The sequence below is a fragment of the Camelus dromedarius genome, chromosome 8, assembly GCF_036321535.1.
Source record: "Camelus dromedarius isolate mCamDro1 chromosome 8, mCamDro1.pat, whole genome shotgun sequence".
NCBI lineage: Eukaryota > Metazoa > Chordata > Mammalia > Artiodactyla > Camelidae > Camelus > Camelus dromedarius.
The window spans coordinates 23,241,486-23,261,976 of NC_087443.1; the positions used below are offsets into that span (position 1 = coordinate 23,241,486).

General features: G+C 35.8%; 1 protein-coding gene across 8 annotated transcripts in view; it reads right to left on the reverse strand.

Annotated features, from left to right (window-relative positions):
* Positions 1-20,491, reverse strand: part of CCSER2 (coiled-coil serine rich protein 2) — a 122,982-nt gene that overhangs the window by 34,192 nt on the left and 68,299 nt on the right. For 7 of the 8 annotated variants that reach the window (XM_031461028.2, XM_064487983.1, XM_031461030.2 and 4 more), the window contains 2 exons: positions 15,789-15,984; positions 595-678 (listed from right to left, as the gene is read on the reverse strand). In XM_031461028.2, coding sequence (XP_031316888.1) covers positions 595-678; positions 15,789-15,984 — 280 coding nt within the window. Of the gene's footprint in view, positions 1-594; positions 679-15,788; positions 15,985-20,491 lie in introns of those variants that run through there. The other variant, XR_010381908.1, reaches the window with a different exon arrangement.

The window sequence follows — 20,491 nt, forward strand, 5'->3', positions numbered from 1 at the left end:
CAAGAATACTTGTACGTGCATAAGAAATAAATATGTGATTCAGGCAGCTGCAAAAAACAAAAAGAGCTTTAACTAAAACTAGACCAAAAAATGAGAACTATATATTAAAAAAACAACAAAAACCACCTTCAAACACGAAAATGCATCTGCATTCTACAATTATATCTTTAAACATGAAAAGAGTAAAAAAGTTAATTTCATTTTTAGTATATTTCTTCAATGTGGTGATTGTATGTGAGAATTACGTACTAACCACTTTAATTTTTATTGGTGGTCATATTTTAAAAACTGTTATTCATAATTATGAAAAAAGAATTTAATGATACAATGATTTTTTAAAAAGAATCCTGCACCATTACTAATACAAGGACAGATGATTATTCAACTGATACAACAAATTCAAATCAACGTACCACAGGGATATCACTTTAACTTAATAAAGTAGTAAAAGTTAAAGCAAATCTGATTAAAACCTGAGAGCAAAACTGCAGGTTTTAATACATTTATTATTAAATGTTTTCCTTGCTATTGCTTTATAATTTTTCTAATAAAAATTTTTTTGAAAACTTCAGCATGACTCCCTAGTCATCATACCTTGTATATTTGATCACCATCTTCTGGTTCCGGACTGGATGGCAATGAGAGTTGAACATCATGCAATGAACCACTTCCATCATGCTGTCAGAAGAAAAGGAAAACACAAGATTAATACAACTAACTGCAGACATGCAGTTCAACCTGAATTCACTCCAGACCAACTGCTAGAGTGGCAAAAATCAAACAGGAAATAAGATTTTAGAAATCTCCTTTTCATCTCTATGCACTGGTAGAAGCAAAGTGGGAAAGGAAACCAGAGAACACAGGAAAGAATACTTTGTGGAAATAAGTAACGTATACCACATAAATGGATGACGCAGAAAGCCACTGAAAGTTTTAGAGTGAGAAAAGGAATACGGGAAATTTCCTGAAGAATTGTAAGATTATTTCACCTGTGAAAAATGCAAAATAAAAGTCAAATTAAATCTGCTTTTAGATGTGGTGTTTTGAGTATAAAGGAGTCAGAAACAATAATATTAAATAGCTTGAAAAAGCTTGACGACAAAAATTATTTGATTAAAAATACCAAACATATGAGTATATATAGTGAATGACTATATAAAGTTTGAGAACAGGCAAAACTAACTTATGATGCTAAAAATCAGAACAGTGGCTGATTCAGGGGAAAGGGGCTACTGATAGGAAGAAGCATCAGGGAACATATTAGGATACTGGAAACATGCTATGTCTTGTCTATATGGCAGTTACATGGATACATACAAATGAAAAGTACAAGCTTTACACAAGTAAGCTTTACACCTTAATTAAGCACTTTACTGGATGTATGCTATACCTCGATTAAAAAAAGTTGAAAAAATTAATTTCTTTGCCTTTAAACCCAACCAAAATAAAATGACAGGATAGTTATTAAGTCCCACCCATTGCTGAAATGGTTTAGAAATAACCAGCTAAAAATGGCATGTTCAACAATTCACAAACAATCTCAAGAAAGATGAACCAGTAAAGAATATGCCTGGGATAATGCTGACTGAGTCCCTGACCAAGGAAGTACAACTGTGGTTCAATACCTTATTCGTTCAGGCGGTACCTAGCTGCCCTAGGACACGCAGTGAATCTATAACCCTCCAGAAGCACTACCATAGCAACCTTCCTCAGACCTAGCTGTCCTGAAGGAAATCTCCCAGACCATGGACATGTCCTGCATTGAAACAAGAGTGCTAAAATAGGAGACATAAGTATGTAGACCATTTTCTTCTTTATTTACTGTACTGTATGCCTACAAAATCAGAATCTCTAGGGATGGGACCTAGAAATGAGTATTTTTAAAAGATGAAAAGGTAATAGTGATTGACAGTGAAATATAAACATTTGTCAAATTTCTAGCAGAGATAAATCACATTTTTATTGGTGATGCCATATGGACACTAAATATTTGACCTGAGAGAGAATGAAGCATATATGTTCAAAGGCATTTCTGACAAAAGTACAAAGATAATTCAATAGAGAAAGGATAGACTTTTCAACAAATGATCCTAGAATATCCATACGCAATAAAATTAACTTTGTCCATACATCACACCATGTACAAAAATGCTCAAAACAGACTGTAGACCTAAATGTTAAACTTAAAACTATCAAAATTCTCCAAATAAACAGAGAAAATCTTTGTGACTTTGGGTTGAGCAAGGATTTCTTAGACATAACACCAAAAACATGATTCATTAAAAAAATAATAAATTTGACTTCAAGAGTAAAAATTCTGTTTCTTAAAAAACTATTAACAGAATGAAAAGAGATGCCATGGATTAGGAGAAAATATTCTGCAACAATTCAGATAAAATACTGAGCGTGGTGCCTAACTCCTAGAGAGCATTTACAAATTGGCTATTTTTTAACAATAACAACAACAAAAATAATGATAATGTGAAAGCCTAGGGTTTTGAACTGAGTTCATTAACTCACAATTGTAAACAGTTGCCCAAAAAGCTAATTCCATTTTTTCAATATTCATCTGTCTCATCATTTACATACCTGATAAAGGACTTGAATATAAAGAACTATGAAAAATCAATAATAAAACACATTTTTGTTAATAAGCAAAAGAACAGACACTTGACCAAAGAAGACATACAAATGGCAAATAAGCACATGAAAAGATGCTCAATGTCATTAGTCACTAGGCAAATGCAAATTAAAACCACAGTGACATACACCTATGGGAAGGGCATTTGAAAAATACTGACAGTACCAAGTTCAGACAAGGATGCAGAACAATCGGAACTTTCATTAATTGCTGGTGGGAATACAAAACCATATAACCACTTTGGAAAATAGTTAGCAATTTCTTAAAAAGAAAATGCCATACAACCAGTAATTTCATCCCCAGGTATTTACCCAAGAGAAAAGAAAACATGCACACATGAAAATGTGTGCATTACTGTTTACAGTGGCTTTATTCATAACTGCCAAAAACTGGAAATAGACACAAATATCCTTCAATTGGTAAATGGATAAACAGACTATGGTAATATGCATACAGTGTAATACTACTCAGTAATAAACAGGAACTACTGATACATGTAATAAATAGCAGGAATGAATTTGAAATGAATTACAGTAAGTGAAAAAAGCTAGACTTCAAAGATGAAATATAGGATTCCATGTATGTGACAGTCTTGAAAAGGCAAAACTACAGAGACATAATAAAACAGATGTTGTGGTTGCCAGGTGCCAGCAGCAGACACATGGATTGATTTTAAAGGAAAACAAGAAGAAATTTTGGGATGCAATCATAATAGCTGCACAACCTCATGCATCTGTCAAAGCTCACAAAACTATACGACAAAAAAGGCTGAATTTTACTAAATGTATTTTATACCTCAATAGAATTGTACTAGGTTAAATAGTGTCCCCCTAGAAATTCATGCTAACCTGGAACTTGTGACTATGACTTCATTTGGAAATAGGGTCTTTGCAGATGTAATCAGGTTGAGGTCACACTGGGTTAGGGTGGATCTAAATCTATCATGACTGGTGTCCTTATAAGACGACAGAAATTTGGACACTCGGGTCATGTGAAGCTGGGAGCAGAATGGAGCGATCCGTCTATAAACAAAGGAATGCCCAGGACTGCCAGCAACCCCAGAAGCTAGAGAGGGAAGGTTGGTTCCTCTCTTAGAGCCTTCAGAGAACACATGGCCCTGATGACACCTTGACTTCAGATGTCTAGCCCCCAGAACTTCGAGAGAGTAAACTTCTGTTGTCATTTGCTGCCCAGTTTGTGGTACTTTGTGATGGCAGCCCTAGAAAACTAATACAAGACCTGACTAGCAAAACAATTAAAAGCAAACAAAAAGAGAGAAACACCAGACAAATCTCAACAATCACAAGGAAAATAAAGCTGACATAGCAATGTTATTATAACACAAGACGTTGTAATTAAGGTATAATTAAAGATGAAAAGTATTAATGAGGATAAAGAAAAGCTTTAATTAGTGATAGCAGGGAAAATCCAAGATTTGCCAATCATAGAGATTTATATACCTAATAAAATATCCTAAAGATACTATAAGACTAATATAATAGATAAACTGCTACCTAAAATATAGAGAATATATAACCTTCAAACAAACATATAACAGTCACAAAAACTGGCCATGCTCTAAGCCAGCTGTTAACAAACTGTAGTCCACAGGACAAATCCAGTCAATTGCCTATTTTTATTACAATCCATGAGCTAACCGTGGTTTTTACATTTTTAAATGGTTACATTTTAAATGATTTTATTAATATCTACACAATAACCTCAATTTTGCCTCTTGCTTGAAAAGGCTAAAATATTAACTATGTGGCAAAAAAAAAAGTTTTCCAACACCTGCTTTAGGACACAAAGGAATTATTAATACATTCCAAAGAATTTATATCACATAGACATTATTCTTTATTATTAATGTATACTAAGAATAGAAATCAATTTAAAAATGAAAAGTCTCATATACCAAACCAGCACTTCTGAAAATCGAAAAAAAATTATTCTAAATAAAATAAATTTATAGTATAGCCCAAGACAATTAGGAATCATTAATGTTTAAGTTATCCCTATGCCTCAAAGGGAAAGAAAAAAGCCTTTCAATTTTTTTAACAGTCTAGTAGCCTAGATTCATGAGATCAAAGAAGGAAAAAGCTGTTATTTCCATCAAAGCACAAGAGCTTAAAGATCATGAATACAATCTCCAACTGAATCAATAAAACCAACTACCCTCCAAACAACTTTGACACTAAATAATGGTAGTTCTCTCAATTAAACCTTGACTAAGATGAAAAGTGTTCAGGCCAAAACTAGGAACCATTTTCAGAAAAGCTTTAAGCATTAGAGGGGAGAAAATCATAGAACATAGATAAAAAATTCTCTTTTTAAAAACACTGACTAACAGCCATGCATGCAATGCTCATGCTTCACACTACACATACTAAGGGGCCAACATTTATTAACCAGTGCTGTGCACTGCTCTAAACATTCTACAAAAACATATTTAATAAATGCATAGATGCAAAAATAACACATAAAAACTATAAAACACCACTGCGCCAAAGTAAGCAATTCACAGCTGGCTGACTGTCCAAGTATTCTAGCTGCTTTAATAAGTGAAGTGTCTTAGCAGTTTCTATGGGTTCTAGTTAGGATTTTTTGAACTCTGAACGCAATTAACCTTAAACTGATTAACTCTTGTGTCGTTAGCATTTTATTAAAGATTAAAAAAGATAGGTAAACCTTCCTCTGTTCTAAGAGCATTAGGGAACTATTGCCAGCAAACCATCTTCCACTTTTCTTCTTTGACAAAACATAAAGGTAAACTTTTGTTCAAATATTAAAACTCTTCACGTATTAACTTGTTGGGAAACCCTATAATAAACTCCATCTTACCCAGGTGGTTCTTCCATGAGTTTGTAAAAACTGGGATCTTCCTATGAGTTCCAGAGCAGTTGCAATGGACATGGATACTTGAAATGACTAACCAAAAAGTCTGGCAGCGCTGACCAATCTCTGTTGACAAGCAACATCAGTGATGTCAACAAAGCTGCCTTGTGTTTCAGATACGCTACAACACAATCACAAGAGGCATCCTAGGAAAGGGAGTAGAGGAAGGAGAGATTTTGTTCATTTTCTTTTCAAAAGTCACTTTCTCTTTAAAAGCAGAAGAATATGGATGAGCATCACATCACACAAACCTGAATGTGCACTGAGAATAATGTTTAAGTAATACTGTAATTTACCTATGGGATTTAAAATCTAATGAGTCAAGCTATGAAGGATTTTAAAAACATAAAGTTATAAAGTCTGATTTTCAAAGTGTTTCAGGAACGAGTTGACCCTCACAGATGGCTGGGTCAAAGACATTTTCAAAACAGAAAAATCTACCTTGCATTCAAATTGACTAGAACATTGTTATATATCAGTAGTTTATAATATGCTAAGCAAACATTATTTACAAATTTCTTTTGTTTAGACTTTTTAATTAAACCTAAGTGTTTAATTTGTACGTATCTGAGTCAGGAGACCCTTTTCTAAAGGTTTCTTTTGTTACTTAAATATTACTTGTAAATTTCTTCTGAATTTTCTGCATTAAAAAATATTTAACTCTTCAAACCACCTGAGTTTAATATAAAATAAGAAACTAAATAACTGCTTCTATGCTACCGAGTTTTTCTCAGCATTTATTTCGAAACCTTTCAGTGTCCAACTGATTTTAGTAGATACTTCAGCACATATTTCTGGGTTTTCCATTCTCTTCCACTGCTCTGTGTTTCTATTTGTATTGGAATTATATGTTACTCTAAGGGGTTTTCTCTCCTCTTTTTGTCTTTCTCAGTTTACACGAATCCTGCACTTAAGTGTTAACAATTTTGGAATCAGTTTGATGAATCCCCAAAATAAAACTGTTGTGATTACAGTTGAAATTGTGTTTCTATAAATAGTACTGGGAAGAACAACAGGTTCCAATCATACACTCAGATTGTATTTTATCTTTGCCCTTTTAAACACAACATCCTTCCCACCCACACACCCCACACCCCCACTGTGGGAAACAGGTCTCCCCCGTGCCTCTCATGTACTGAACTCTCTGGCAATGCCTTGGAAGGAAATGCTAAGGCATTTCCATGAGATCTGGTTTCAGGGGAATCAGCAGCTCTGTTTAAGAGCTGAATGGATCCTAACAGTACAGTGTGTCCCCAAGAAGTTCCCACCTGTGGCCTGGTCCATTCCTACACAGCTTGGATCTGGGGACTGATCCTGGGGAGCCTAGATGTCAAGTCAGTGTGACATGCCAACACATCATTCTTACAGTTATGTAATACTTGTATGTCCTCCTAGGACATAAGGTAGTTGTCTTGGTTACTACATTAGTATCCATGAATTAAGATAATTTTTATAATATTTAGCATTCCTATAGAACATAAATATTTTCTTTAAACTTTTTATATAAAGTTTTGCAGGATTCTTTATAAAACATCACAAACATCTTTCAGTATATTTATTGATGATTTAATGTTTGATTGATGTGGTGGTTATTTCATTATTTCCAATTTAAGTATTTCTTTACAGTCTTTGGAGCCTTGAGTATTACACTATTTATCTACTAGAATAAAGGGGGTTTTTTTTGGCCATGTCCCACAAGGAATACATTTTACATCACAACCATGTACACATATACTTGACTATTTGCATTGACACACTTGCATATTTCTAAAAAGGATGATGCGTGGATGGTAGATGGACAGAGATACAGATCTCACACTAAAAACAAGTTTCACAAAATAATACCTGTCCTTATTACATGCGACGCCCCCTGATAGTTTCTAAACTATTCTACTTTACAAGGAAAAGCTTAGTTATGATGGACAAACTTCATTTCAAAACCCACCAGTTGTAATGTGTTGTTTTTAGAATGATGCACTAGGTACAGAACAAGAATTATGTTTCCTAACCACAATCTTTGATACCCAACAAGTGCTTAATAAAGTATACTGAAGGATGAAATAACAATTAAGTGAATATTAAAGTAAACGGAATTAGCTTTTTGGGCAGCTACATAAAATTATAAGCAATGTAAGCAATTGAAAACCCTTGACCTTCACATTTTTATCATTGTTGATGTTGCTATTATTGTCCGTAATACAACAGCTAACATTTTAATTGCTTTCTATGCATCAGACACAATACTTAGCACTTCATCTGAGTTTCCTCATGCTTTCTTTACAAAAGTCCTGAGATAAGAGCTATTATAATCTGTGTTTCTTTTATGAGGAAATCTAGGCCTAGGAAGTTCAAGTAATTTACCCAAGATCACAAAATAAACAAGTGGAAGAATTGGCCTATACTCAAATGTCAATTTATTGAATACATCTATACTTATTAACTTTCATCATTAATCTAGAGGTTCAACATTATCCCAGTCATCCCACAACTAAAAACAACTCAAATGTCTATCAACAGGTTAACAGATAAAAATAAAATTGTGGTACATACATGTACAATGGTATGTTATTCAACAATAAGAAGGAATGCACTGAAACTCACAAAGCACAGATGAGTATCAAGGCCATTACAGTGAGTGAAAAAAACTGGAAACAAAAAGAACAGACATTGGATGATCTACAAAGGGACAAAACTTTTGGATGAAATTCTAGAAAATACAAAATTTAGTAACAGCAGAGAAGGGGCTGCCTGGGCCAGGTTTGAGAGAAGACTGACTGCAGAGAGACGTGAGAGAATTCTAGCAGCAACAGAAATGTTCCATACCTTGATTGTGGTGCTGGTGGTGGTTACACAACTGTATATATTCGTCAAAACTCAAACTACATACTTAAAATGGGTACACTTTCTTCGAATGGAAATGCTACCTTGATAAAGTCAGTAACATTTTTTAAAGTTTGCTTCTTCTTCCTCCTCATTTTCCTTTCCTTTCCTGAGCCATTAGTTGAGACAGAAAAAGACCAGTCTGCACCCAAAAGGACAACCTAGCATAGGGTTTCAGAGTCTAAGTAGGTTAAGAAACATGTCCCTGCAGGGTACAGCTTACCAAGGCATGTCAGGGCCCAAAGGAGTGAAAAAGGGATCCACAGAGGGCATAGGAGACCATTTTGGTACCAGAGTCAAGCCTGAATAGAATGAGGAGGGCACGTGCACAGGTGCAGCTGGTGTGGGCTGTCAAGAGTCTAAGCAGAGTGAGGTGGGCATTCTTACATGGGATGGCCTGGAGAGGCTACCAGAGCTCAAGCAGCATGAAGAGGACATCTATGCAGCAAAAAGGCCTGGTGCCAGGTGTCAGACCCAAGTAGGGATAGGAGGGCACCCACGTGTAGGCATCAACTGACAAGTGGTGTCAAGCCCAAGCAGAGTGAGGACGCATTCACAGAGATGGTGCGGGGTGTCAGAGCCCGAGCAGGGTGAGGAAGGTATACACAGGAGGGCAGCCAGGCATGGGGTTCAGAATCTCAGCGGGGTGAAGAGGGCAAGTGCACATGACAGGGGGTGACAGTGGTGGTGAGAATCTATTTGCAGTCAGGAGAACTGGTCAAAAGAATAAATATATTAAAGTCGTCAAAGTTAAGAGAAAACTGAGAAAGTACTTTAGTTTGAAGAAATCTAAAGAAACATGACAATTAAAAGCAATGCGTGATTCTGCACTGGATCTTTCTGCTGTAAAGGACATTGTCAGGACAACAGGCAAAACCTGAACAGGCTCTGAGGATTAAATGATAGTAATGTATCAATGTTGATTTTCTGATCTTGAAATGCAGAATAAAGCCACAATTAAATATCACTAGATTCCCACCACATGACAAATTAAGATGGGGAATATCAAGTGTTGCACAGATGTAGAAGAATGGGGGGGGGCAAAAACCATCTACTACTTGAAGGGAGTGAAACAGATTGAACAGTTTTGGAAAATAATTTGGTGTTTCCAGAGTAGAGTATTTCTATGTGTCATGATTCAGAATTCCACTCCTAGTTAGTTACTCCAGAAGAATTTTCACACATGTATACCAGGAAGACTTCTTATCAATATTGTTTGTCATAGAAAAAAAAAAAGTGGAAAGAAACAGAATGGACACTAAGAGTAAAATGGACAAAGAAACTGTTCATGGAATAGGATAGTATAAAAATGAAAATTAAGAACAGAAATAAACATAAATACAAAAAGAACCTTAAAGAAAATGCTGAAAACAAGTCACAGAGGAACACAGAATAATTTCATTTATATAAAGTTCTAAAAGAGGCAAAACTAGTATTCATAGGATATAAACATAGATGATTAAAAATTAACAGAAAAACAAGGGAAATACTAGATTCTGGAAAGGGAAGGGACTGCAGTCAGGAAGGATCACATACAGAGCTTCTTAATGTCTCATTTCTTAACCTGGGTGGTGAGCGCAAACCTGTTTCACATTGTTCCTTAATGTGTACCCATATATTGTATATGCTCTTTTTATGTATATTTCATAAAATTTTTTCCCCTGAAATGATGAGAAAAGTCTGGGGATAGAGAAGCATGAGTTCCCTAACTTTTCTGTGGTTCTCTGCCATCAAGTGGTAATCATTCCCCCAGGATGCTGCTGCTGTAAATACTCCATCCACCTACCACTGCACCCCTGCACCATCAATCCCTTCACACACACACACACACACACACACACACACACACGCACACAGAAAGACATAGAGACAGGAACAGGAAGGAGAATTATGTGAAGGAAAAATTATTGGTTTTATTCTCAACACTGAAGGTGAGAGGAAATAACAAAATATTTGTATACCGAACTTGACAGTTCATAAAACACTATTACATACTTCTTTATTTTTATCCCACCATACAGGTAGACAGAGAACGAATCACTGGGATTCTGCAATCCCAAAGAAAAATGTCAGAAAGAGATATCATGTTCTTCTCATTACTCCACCTTACATTTTTCATTTCTTACTCTGAGGTCAAAACAGATGCGGAATGTGATAACATGACAAAAGCAAACGGAAAATAACGAAACAAGAGGGAAAAAAAATGGATGAACATAACCACTTTGGAAAACCATTTTACAGTATGTACTAAAGCTGAGTCCGCTATCGGTATGTACCCAACAAAAAATGCACACATATGTTCACCAAAAGACATATACCAAAATACTGTAGCAGCACTATTCATAATAATCAAAAACTGGAAAACTGCTTAAGTGCCTATCAACTGTGGAACAAATGAAATAAGTTGTGGTATATTCACATCATGTAATACTCCACAGCAATAAAAACAAATGCAAAAAAATGAATGATTTGCAAATATAACGTTGAGCAAAAGAAACCAGATACAAAAAAAGGAATATAATATATTCCCTTCATTTATGTAAAGTTCAAACACAGGCAAACTCATCTATGTTTTCAGAAATCTGGTAGTCACCACTAGAAATGTGGGTAGTGACTGGAAAGAGTTTCCATTCTGGGGTCCTGGTATTGTTCCTTTTCTTGCTGGGTGGTGGTCCCAGGGGTATTTTCAGTTTGTGAAAACTGACTGAGATAGACATTTATAAATTGCACCCTTTTCTATATGCATATTATGCTTCAAGTGTTTGAAACAGGAAGTACAAAATTAAAGTGAGGAGACAAGACACCACTAAACAATTTTATCTTCTGTATGTGCACATCTCTTCAGATCAGGATCAAAAATTCTAATTTAAAATCCTCCTCTAAATTAGTAATAAAATATGAGAAGTATTATGCCAAAATATTTCAAAAGGTTTGGGTTTTAAATACCTTCTGCGTTAGTATGCAACCAGGTAACTTCAAGAAACACAACTAACTCTGGGAGTCTCAGTTTTTTGACCATTAAAATAGAATCACTCTTGTCCTCCCCATCCCACAGTGTTACTGAGATAAAGAAAAATTAGGTTCACGAAAGCACTGCTTCACTCTCTCCTCTTTGTGTTGTACCCAGGGTACCTCCTGATTTGACACTGTGTACAGCACGTCTGGAAGTCCATACAGACTGGGGTAAAAAGTCCTGGTCTTACCACTAACTAAGCTCTCTGAGCCTCAACTTCTTTAATCAGGAGATGAAGCCAAATCACCCACTTTCCAAGAACTAGAGATAATGTGTATTACAGAACCTAGAATGCCCACTTGAAATGTATGACCACTATCTAAAAGTTTTACATACACAACTCTGTAAGACATATGCATGAAAGAGAACAATTTTTAACAACTTTGGACTAAAATGTGGCTGTCTTTAACAGCCTCCTAAATTTTATGACTTAAGTCATTCCCTCTGCTATTCATTTCCCACAGAGCCCTTCAAGCAATATTTTAAAAATACTGATTTGGCCAACCTGGCCATGTCACCCATCCAGCTTACTACAATCTACAGAATAATGACCTCAGAAGCAAAATGTCCAGCCGCCTCTGCAAATAACTACTCTCTTTTTGGAAAACAGCTCTTGTTCTGCTCTGGTTCTCAGTAGTGACTAAATGTTTAACCTTGAGACACCAAGTTACCTTGCTACCTGAGCTGCCCATCATGAACTGATGTTACGTGACACACAGAGCCATAAAGTTGGGTGTACATAACAACATTCCATCATCAAATGGAAGTGGTATATATGTGATCGGGCCCAAGCAGACCCTGACAATACACGTAAGTTACATGAAGAAGTGGCCCAAATGCCCAGAGTCCCCACTCCTGCTCCAAGGCCTTTTCCCTCTCAGCCTGCATTACGGCCTCTGAGGAACTCCCTATAATCAGCTGACAGAGGAAGAGAAGACTCTGGTCTGGTTTACAGATGGTTCTAGACAACACCTGAAAGTGGCCAGCTGCAGCACTACAGTCCCTTTCTGGGACATCCCAGAGGGACAGTGGCAAAGACAAATCCTCCCCGTGGGTAACTTCAAGCGGTACATACGGTTGTTCACTTTGCTTAGACGGAAAAATGGTGCAATTATATACCAATTCATAGGCTGTGACCAATGATTTGCCTCGATGGTCAGGGAGTGGGAAGGAACCTGAGTGAAAAATTGGTGACAAGGAAATTTGGGGAAGATGTATGTGGACAGACCTCTCTGAATGGGCAAATAATATGAAGATATTTGTCTTGTGTGAATGAAGATTTTAATAATCAAGTAGATAGGATGACCCATTGTGTAGACACCAGTCAGCCTCTTCCCCAGCCACCCCTATTATCACCTGATAGGCTTGTGAATAAAATGGCCATCTTGGCAGGGATGGAGGTTATGCATGGACTCAGCAACATGGCCATCCTGGCTACAGCCACTGCTTAGTGCCTTACCTGCCAGCAGCAGAGATCAACACTGAGTCCCTGATATGGCACCATTCTCTGAGTGATCAGCCAGCTAGTGTTTTATCCTTACTGGAACAGACATTTACTCTGGATATGATTTGCTTCCCTGCTCACAAAGCTTCTGCCAAAACTATCATCCATGGGGACTTAGAGAATGCCTCTCCAGTGTGGGTGTGTCTTATCCAATCTGCTGAAGGCTTGAATAGAAGAAAAGGTGGAGTAAGGGAGAATTCACATTCTCTCTGTCTGTCTTTGATTTAGCACATTGGTCTTCTGCTTTTGGACTCTGAACTTACATCATTGGCTCTCCTGGTTCGTGGGCCTTCAGAATCAGACTAGAAGCTCTATCAGCCCTCCTGAGTTTCCAGATTACCAACTGCAGATCTTGGAATTTCTCAGTCTCTGTAATCATGTGAGCCAATTCCTTACAATAAATCTCTTCATAAGTATATATATATATATATATATATATATATATATATATATGTATGTGTGTATGTGTGTGTGTGTGTAGACAGATAAAAATTGATTCTTTTTTCTCTGGAGAACTCATACTAATACAAAGGCAATTCCTCCAAACTGGTACTGGACACTAAGGGGAAGTCTACAAAATGCACAGGTGGTTACTCATTTGTCAAGCAGGGCCTCTTGATCAGGTCCTGGAGGTCAGGAAAACAAAGACAGAAATGAGAGTCCACTGGATTGATGGAAAACCAGTAACTAAGGCAAGTAAGGTACATGCAAAATTATTTGATTAAAATCAATCTAACATACATTTAACGAGTCCTAAGTAATAAAAATTTCATATATTTATATGTAAAGTTCTCAGAAGCACTATAAAATTCTATTGTTTCCAATAAGAATCAGGTTAAAGAAATCATTTTTATTCTATTTTTATTTTCATTAATCATTTTCTTTAGTATTCGTATATAAATTTAATTCAACCTTATAAGGGAAATAGCCAATTAAACTTGGCTAAAAATAATCAAGGAAAAGAATTCCATGGGAGTTTAAGGAACATTGCCTTAGGGTAAACCACTTACAGAACACCAAAGTAAGAGAACAAAAGAGATTATACAATTATCTCTTTCTAAGTGGACATTCTTCTTTCTGAGCTAGTATTCAATTAAATCTTGAAGGGCTTCATGTTTACTGAAATTAAGGGTGACTCCTCCCTATAATAGCAATCTCTCATGAGATGTCCCGAGCAAACAGCGGTTGCCAGTGTTTATTTAAGTTCTTATGTTTGCAAATGAATGCAAAACCCCACCTCTCTACTGGCAAATCCAGCGAACAACAACAATATGCCAGGGTTAAATCAAATTGGAGCTGTGACACACTGAAGTTTCATAAGGAAGCGGTCACACAACTCAAGTACTGTTTAAATACTTTTCTGTATCTTTAAAAAGTAAAGGGCTTTTGATTAGAAATATTTTTACTTTTCTTTTAAACTGATACTAAAATGAGAATAAAGAAAATTTTAAAACACAAACTATAATGATAAGGAGAACTGGAGAGGTGACACAGCAGACAGAAGCTTTAGCAAGTAATTGAGCAGACTGGAGGAAGACACAACTACAGTAGGTGTTCTTGAGGAATATGAACAGAAGGAGAACCGATTTGCCCTGCAAAACTCCAGCGGGTCAAAATGCTAGATATAGAGAAAGCTAAGTATATGACTCATTAGAGTTAAAAATACAGTAATTAATTGCAAGTCAGCATAAGGCAAAAATGTAGTAAGAATGTAGTATCTCCTAATTACAGTTAAACTAAGTTGTAAGTTCTATGCCTGGATACTTCAAGCATGGAATCTCTGTCTCTAGAGGAGTCCAAGGATCTCAGATCCAAAAAGGATCCTCTACTATCTTGCTCCCAGTCTTAGCACAGAAAAGCGTCCTTTCAAAAGGCAGTCAAATATCTACAAGAATGGAGTAGTCCAGAGAATCTATAATCAAGTAATACAAAATAATGTACATGACTAAGGATATTTACACTATTCGTAGTTACTAACACAGGTGTCACATTTTACTTCAATTAGCCTTTATTGAGCATATATCCTGAGTTTGGTTTTGATGGCCACCAGAAATTCTAAGACTTGGTCCCTGCTCATAAGAAGCTAGAACATACAATCCTAAGGAAGGTAATTCAGAAAACAAGTTGAGCAGAGACTCCAGACTATTCTTTCTCAACCATAATTTTAAGTTCAACTCAGCTAGTCTACAAAAGACAAATACAGATTTAAAACTAAACAAAAGATATTCACTATTTAAAATTGGTACTTTATTCCTTAGCTTTTTGCTTTGCATTGGACCTTGTCTGCATATGCTAAATGGTCAAACAAAGAAAGTACTATTGAATCAGAAGCCAGAGTCTACCATTAGCCTTTGGACAAATCACATAAGTGCTGAGGCTAGATTTTCTTAGGGAAAAAAAAAAAAAAAAGATTAGGGAAGATTAAACTTGAAGGTTTCAAACAAAAGCGAAATTACATGACTATGATTATGTAAACTGCTGTTTATTTCCCACTTAGCTGAAATTACAGTAGCAACCACTGATGATTGAATGCCTACTATGTTTCAGGTATGAGATTCAACTCTCTCAACAACGTAATAATGTAGGTACTATAAACATGGCGAAAAAGAAGCAGAGAGATTGGCTTACCAAATATCACACAGCTCATAAATTCTGGGGACTGTACTGAGACCACAATGCAAAATCCCATGTTTTTTTTCCTCTCAGAGAAGTTTCTATTATGTACTATTCACAACCATTATTTCTCCACAAATCTAAATAGATATTAAAAACTCAACTTGGAGGAAAAAAAAAAGTAAAGTCAATCCACTTTGCAAGCAATGTATCAGAGCTGAAAACGTTCGCTACATACTCACCTGATGCAGCAGACGTTTCAGTTTGAGTAACTGAGTTTTGACAGCAGTGCAATCCTGAACCATGTGCCGGAGGGTCATCTCATCCAGTACCACTGTATTTTCTGGGACATCTACAAACATCTTCTGAGCCTGGAAAAAGGGGGTGCCTCCATAGCTTTCAAAATGACCCAAAGGAGATTCTCTATAGGGAGAGCCTCTGGAAGGGCAGGGGAAGAAGTTGGAGGGAAAATACACACAATATAATTTCAGAAAGAACTAAAGGTAATGAAATTATTACAATGATTATTACAAATCGTTTGTCATTACCACAAAACCTTTGACTTTCACTCACCTCAGACACTGAACTTGCTTCCACTGAAAAGTCCAATCAACTCGAGTTGTCATTAATACAGTTATCATCTGTACTCCCTGCCTTTTGAGTATTTTACACATTGGGTAAATAAATCTTATTCCTTAAGAACTAGAGCACAAACAAAAACCTCTGGGGAAAGGTCTTGCCTGAAAAAAATTATACTTATGTTCCTTTTCTGCACTGATTGTCTGGTCTTTAGCTTTTAATTTTAACTACCCTCTTACTTGACATCTTTTTTAGTCGTGTAACTATGCTGCCCTCTTTAATTGCCAGTTTGAACACACCTCTGGACTCCTATTTCTTGAAAGTCCAGGCAGACAGTTAAGACAGGTACACTGTTAGTCTTCTTTTGTTTTTACATTGTTGATAAACCATCCTTTCCAATAAAGATTAAACAAGATTTTATAAAAGTCTTATATACACCATGTTTCCTAATCTTAAACTACCTTAAAAAAATCTACCCTAAAAAAATTTAAACTTCCTTTTAGTTTTATACAAGAACACACAGGCTGAATAAATGGGGGGAAAAAAAAACCAACTAGGGATTATCTGTTTCATGGACATAAGAAGCACAATGTTTTAAGTAGAAGTCATAGCTACAGTAATTAAAAATTACTGCATTCACATTACATATAATTCCAGCTGGTTTTTAAGATAAGAATTTGTTAGATATGTGAAATCTCAATATTTAAAATAACAAACTGAAAAAGTATTCTCTCCAGTATAATAGCTATGTGAACATATGAAGATTAAAGTTAAATTGATTGATCCATTAAATTTCAACTATATTAAGAAAGCAGAAATAGAGCTTCTATTAAATTTTCTAGCTTTAAAAAATATGACCAAATCTCTAAATTCTCAAATATTCAATATGAGCTTGGTACTTTCTGCTCAAAATTTCTGTAAACCCAAAGCTGTTCTAAAAAAAAAAAAAAAAAAAGGCTATTAATTAAAAACAAAACAAAACAAAAAAAACAAAGAAAGTCATGACAGAAGAAGGAAATACAAAATGGCAGAATAAAAGATCTCCAAAAATCTACTCCTCTATAAAAGCTCTGAGAACACTGGCAAACTCGTCAAAGTCAACTTTTTCAAAACTCTGAAATCAACCAAATGCTTGCAACAACTGAAGAGCACTTCCTGGGGAAAAAAAAAAAACAAACCTACTAAATCTCATGAGAAGAACAAGCTCTATGGCATTTTAATTTATTCTATTTCCCTCCCTATGTTCCTAGTTCTGTGGTAGCTTGAAAAACAAGAGCTTTACAAACTTGGTAGCTGTGAAATTCAGTAGGCTCTAGGGGGTGGGATGGGACGTAAACTGGGTTTGGAACTCTCCAAAAAGCACCATTTCCAGAGAACTATTACTATTTGACCTAAATGGCACCTCCCTAGAAAAGGCCCATTCTCAGCTGTTGTTTAACTTGACCTGATTCAGAGCTCCCTCAGTAGAAACACCCTTATCTCTAGTACATTTGCTTAAAAAAAAAAAAAAAATCAGTGGCAATTGTTTAAAATCTCAGGAATCTCAGAGATTCCTTAAAAAAATAAAAACAGAGTTACCATATGATCCAGCAGTCCCACTCCTGGGCATATATCCAGAGAAAAATGTAATTTAAAAAGATACATGCACCCCATTGTTCAAAGCAGCACTATTTACAATAGCCAAGACATAGAAGCAACTTTACTGTCCATTAACAGATGACTGGATAAAGAAGGTATGGCATATATATAATGGAATTCTACTCAGCCATAAAAAAGAATGAAATAATGTCATTGGGAGCTACGTGGAGGGACCTAGAGATTATCATACTAAGTGAAGTAAGTCAGACAGAGAAAGACAAATATCTATCACTTATATGTGGAATCTAAAAAAATGACACAAATGAATTTATTTACAAAACAGAAACAGACCCACAGAACATAGAAAACAAACTTATGGTTACCAAAGGAAAAAGGGCGAAAAGAGAATAAGTTCAGGAGTTTGGGATTAGCAGATACAGACTACTATATACAGAATAGATAAACAACAAGGTCCTACTGCACAGCACAGGGAACTGTGTATTCAATAGCTTGTAATAACCTACAATGAAAAAAATATGAAAAAGTATATATGTATAACTGAATCACTATGCTGTATACCAGAAACTAACACAAAACTGCATATCAACTATTCTTCCATTATAAATCAAATCAAATCAAATTTCAGCTGCCAGAAATGGCAATACCAGTTGGGGCAAATAAGAAGGTGACCAAAAAACTTAAACAGAAAAAAGGAATGAGATGTTCATAGGAGGCTTTGGAAAGCTCCAACATACTGCTGGGCATAGAGAAGGCCATACACATGTGTAGCGCTGTGTGCAAGGCAAGGAAATACCTGAGAAGGCCTTAATCTCTCACCTTTGGCTGACCTTGAGCTTCTGAGCAAGCAGTAAATGAAGGCTAAAACAGCACTGCAAACTGTTTATCAGGTTTATCAGGCATCCCTGAACATACACACCCCTTGGCAAAGACTGGGAAACATATTTGTTCAAGGCATTTAAGGAAATCGCTTCATTAGCTCAACAAACTCCAAAATATGATAAACTGAAAGAGAGACACATTATGGTTAAACTGTCAAAAGCCAAAGAAAAAGTGAGAATCCTGAACGCAGGAAGAAAAAAGTAATTTATCATGTAGAAGACATGCTCAATAAGATTAACAGCTGATTCATCAGAAAGCACAGGCTCAAAAATGTTAAAAGAAAGACTGTAAACGAAAAATTCTATAACCAGCAAAACTAACCTTTAAAATTAAAGAGAAACTAAAACATTCCCAGATAAACACAAACTGAGAGAATCTGTTGTTATCAGACCTTCTCCACAACATATACTGAAGCTGGAGGCTTCAATACATCCTTTCATCAATGGATATAACTAGGAAGAAGGTCAGCAAAGAAATAGAAGACTTGAAGAATGCTACAAACTAATAAAATCTAACAGACATCCACAGAACATTTAAGAGATTAGACTAAATTACTAATCAAAAAGCTTGCCACAAAGAAAAGCCAAGGCCCAAATAACTTCAACGGTGAATTCTACAAAACGTTCAATGAAGAATTAACAAAAATCTCTCAAAACTCTTCCAAAAATAGAAGTGAGAGGAACACTTCCCAATTCAATTGTGTAAAATATTAAAACCACAAAGACATCTCAAGAAAACTACAGAACAATATTTATTGTAACTGTATACAGAAAAATCCTCAGTATACTAGCAAATGAATATAACAACACATAAAACGATTATATACCATGACCAAGTGGGATTTACTTGAGAAATGCAAGGTTGGTTCAACATTGGAAAATCAGGCAGTGTCATATATCACATTAAGAGAATGAAAGGAAAAGTGTTTATCTCAAGAGACAAAGCAGTAACATTCGACAAAATCTAATACTGTTTCATGATAAAATATGAATAGAAGGGAACTTCCTCAACTTGATAAAGACTATCTGTGAAAAACCCACAGCTAAGATCATACTTAAGAGTGAAAGACTGAACACTGCTCCTACTATCAAAAACAGGCCACAGATGTCTGCTCTCATCACTCCTATTCAACATTGTACTGGAGGTTCTTGCCATAGCAATTACACAGGAAAAAAAGAAAAGTATCCAGATTGGAAAGAAAAAAGTAAAATTATTCTCAGATGACAGATCTTGTATCAAAGAGAATCCTAAGGAAATAGGGAGCCAGGAGGTTAAATGAATCATGTACATGAACACTGGAGGCTACAATCAAGGTTCTAGCAAAGCTCACCATGAAGAGGGAAAGTGAACCAAGGGCCAAGATTTTTAAGAGCTAGGGAGAGGGACCATTAAGGAGGGATTGATACAGTAAAATGCCCTAAATCTCCAAGGATAGAAGCTTAAGAATACTTCACTTAGAAGTAACAATGAGGAGTCAAGACAAAGACCCTACCTCTAAACAATAAAGTACCAGAGTGACTAGAAAATACGAATCCTTCATGTAAGAAAGCTTCTGGGGAATTAGTACATTTAGGGAAAAATTACAATCAGGAGAATGTAGGTAAAGAGATCGAGAATATGGGTTTATTAAGACATGAAAGAATTTCATATTGCTTAGTGGAAGGGGTAGGGAAAGGGGGAGGTCTGGGGAGAAAAGCAGAGTGAAAGGTTAGGCCAGGTGAAAAGAGAGAGCAGCACTGACAAAAATATAGAAAAAGTAGATCAGTGGTTCTGAACCCCCAATCCCCTGAGTTATAGAGAAGACATAATCCTATAATTAATTACGATAATGATGGGAACTGAAGGACAGACAGGAAGGGGAACTTAAGAAGTCATACAATGGAAGAGG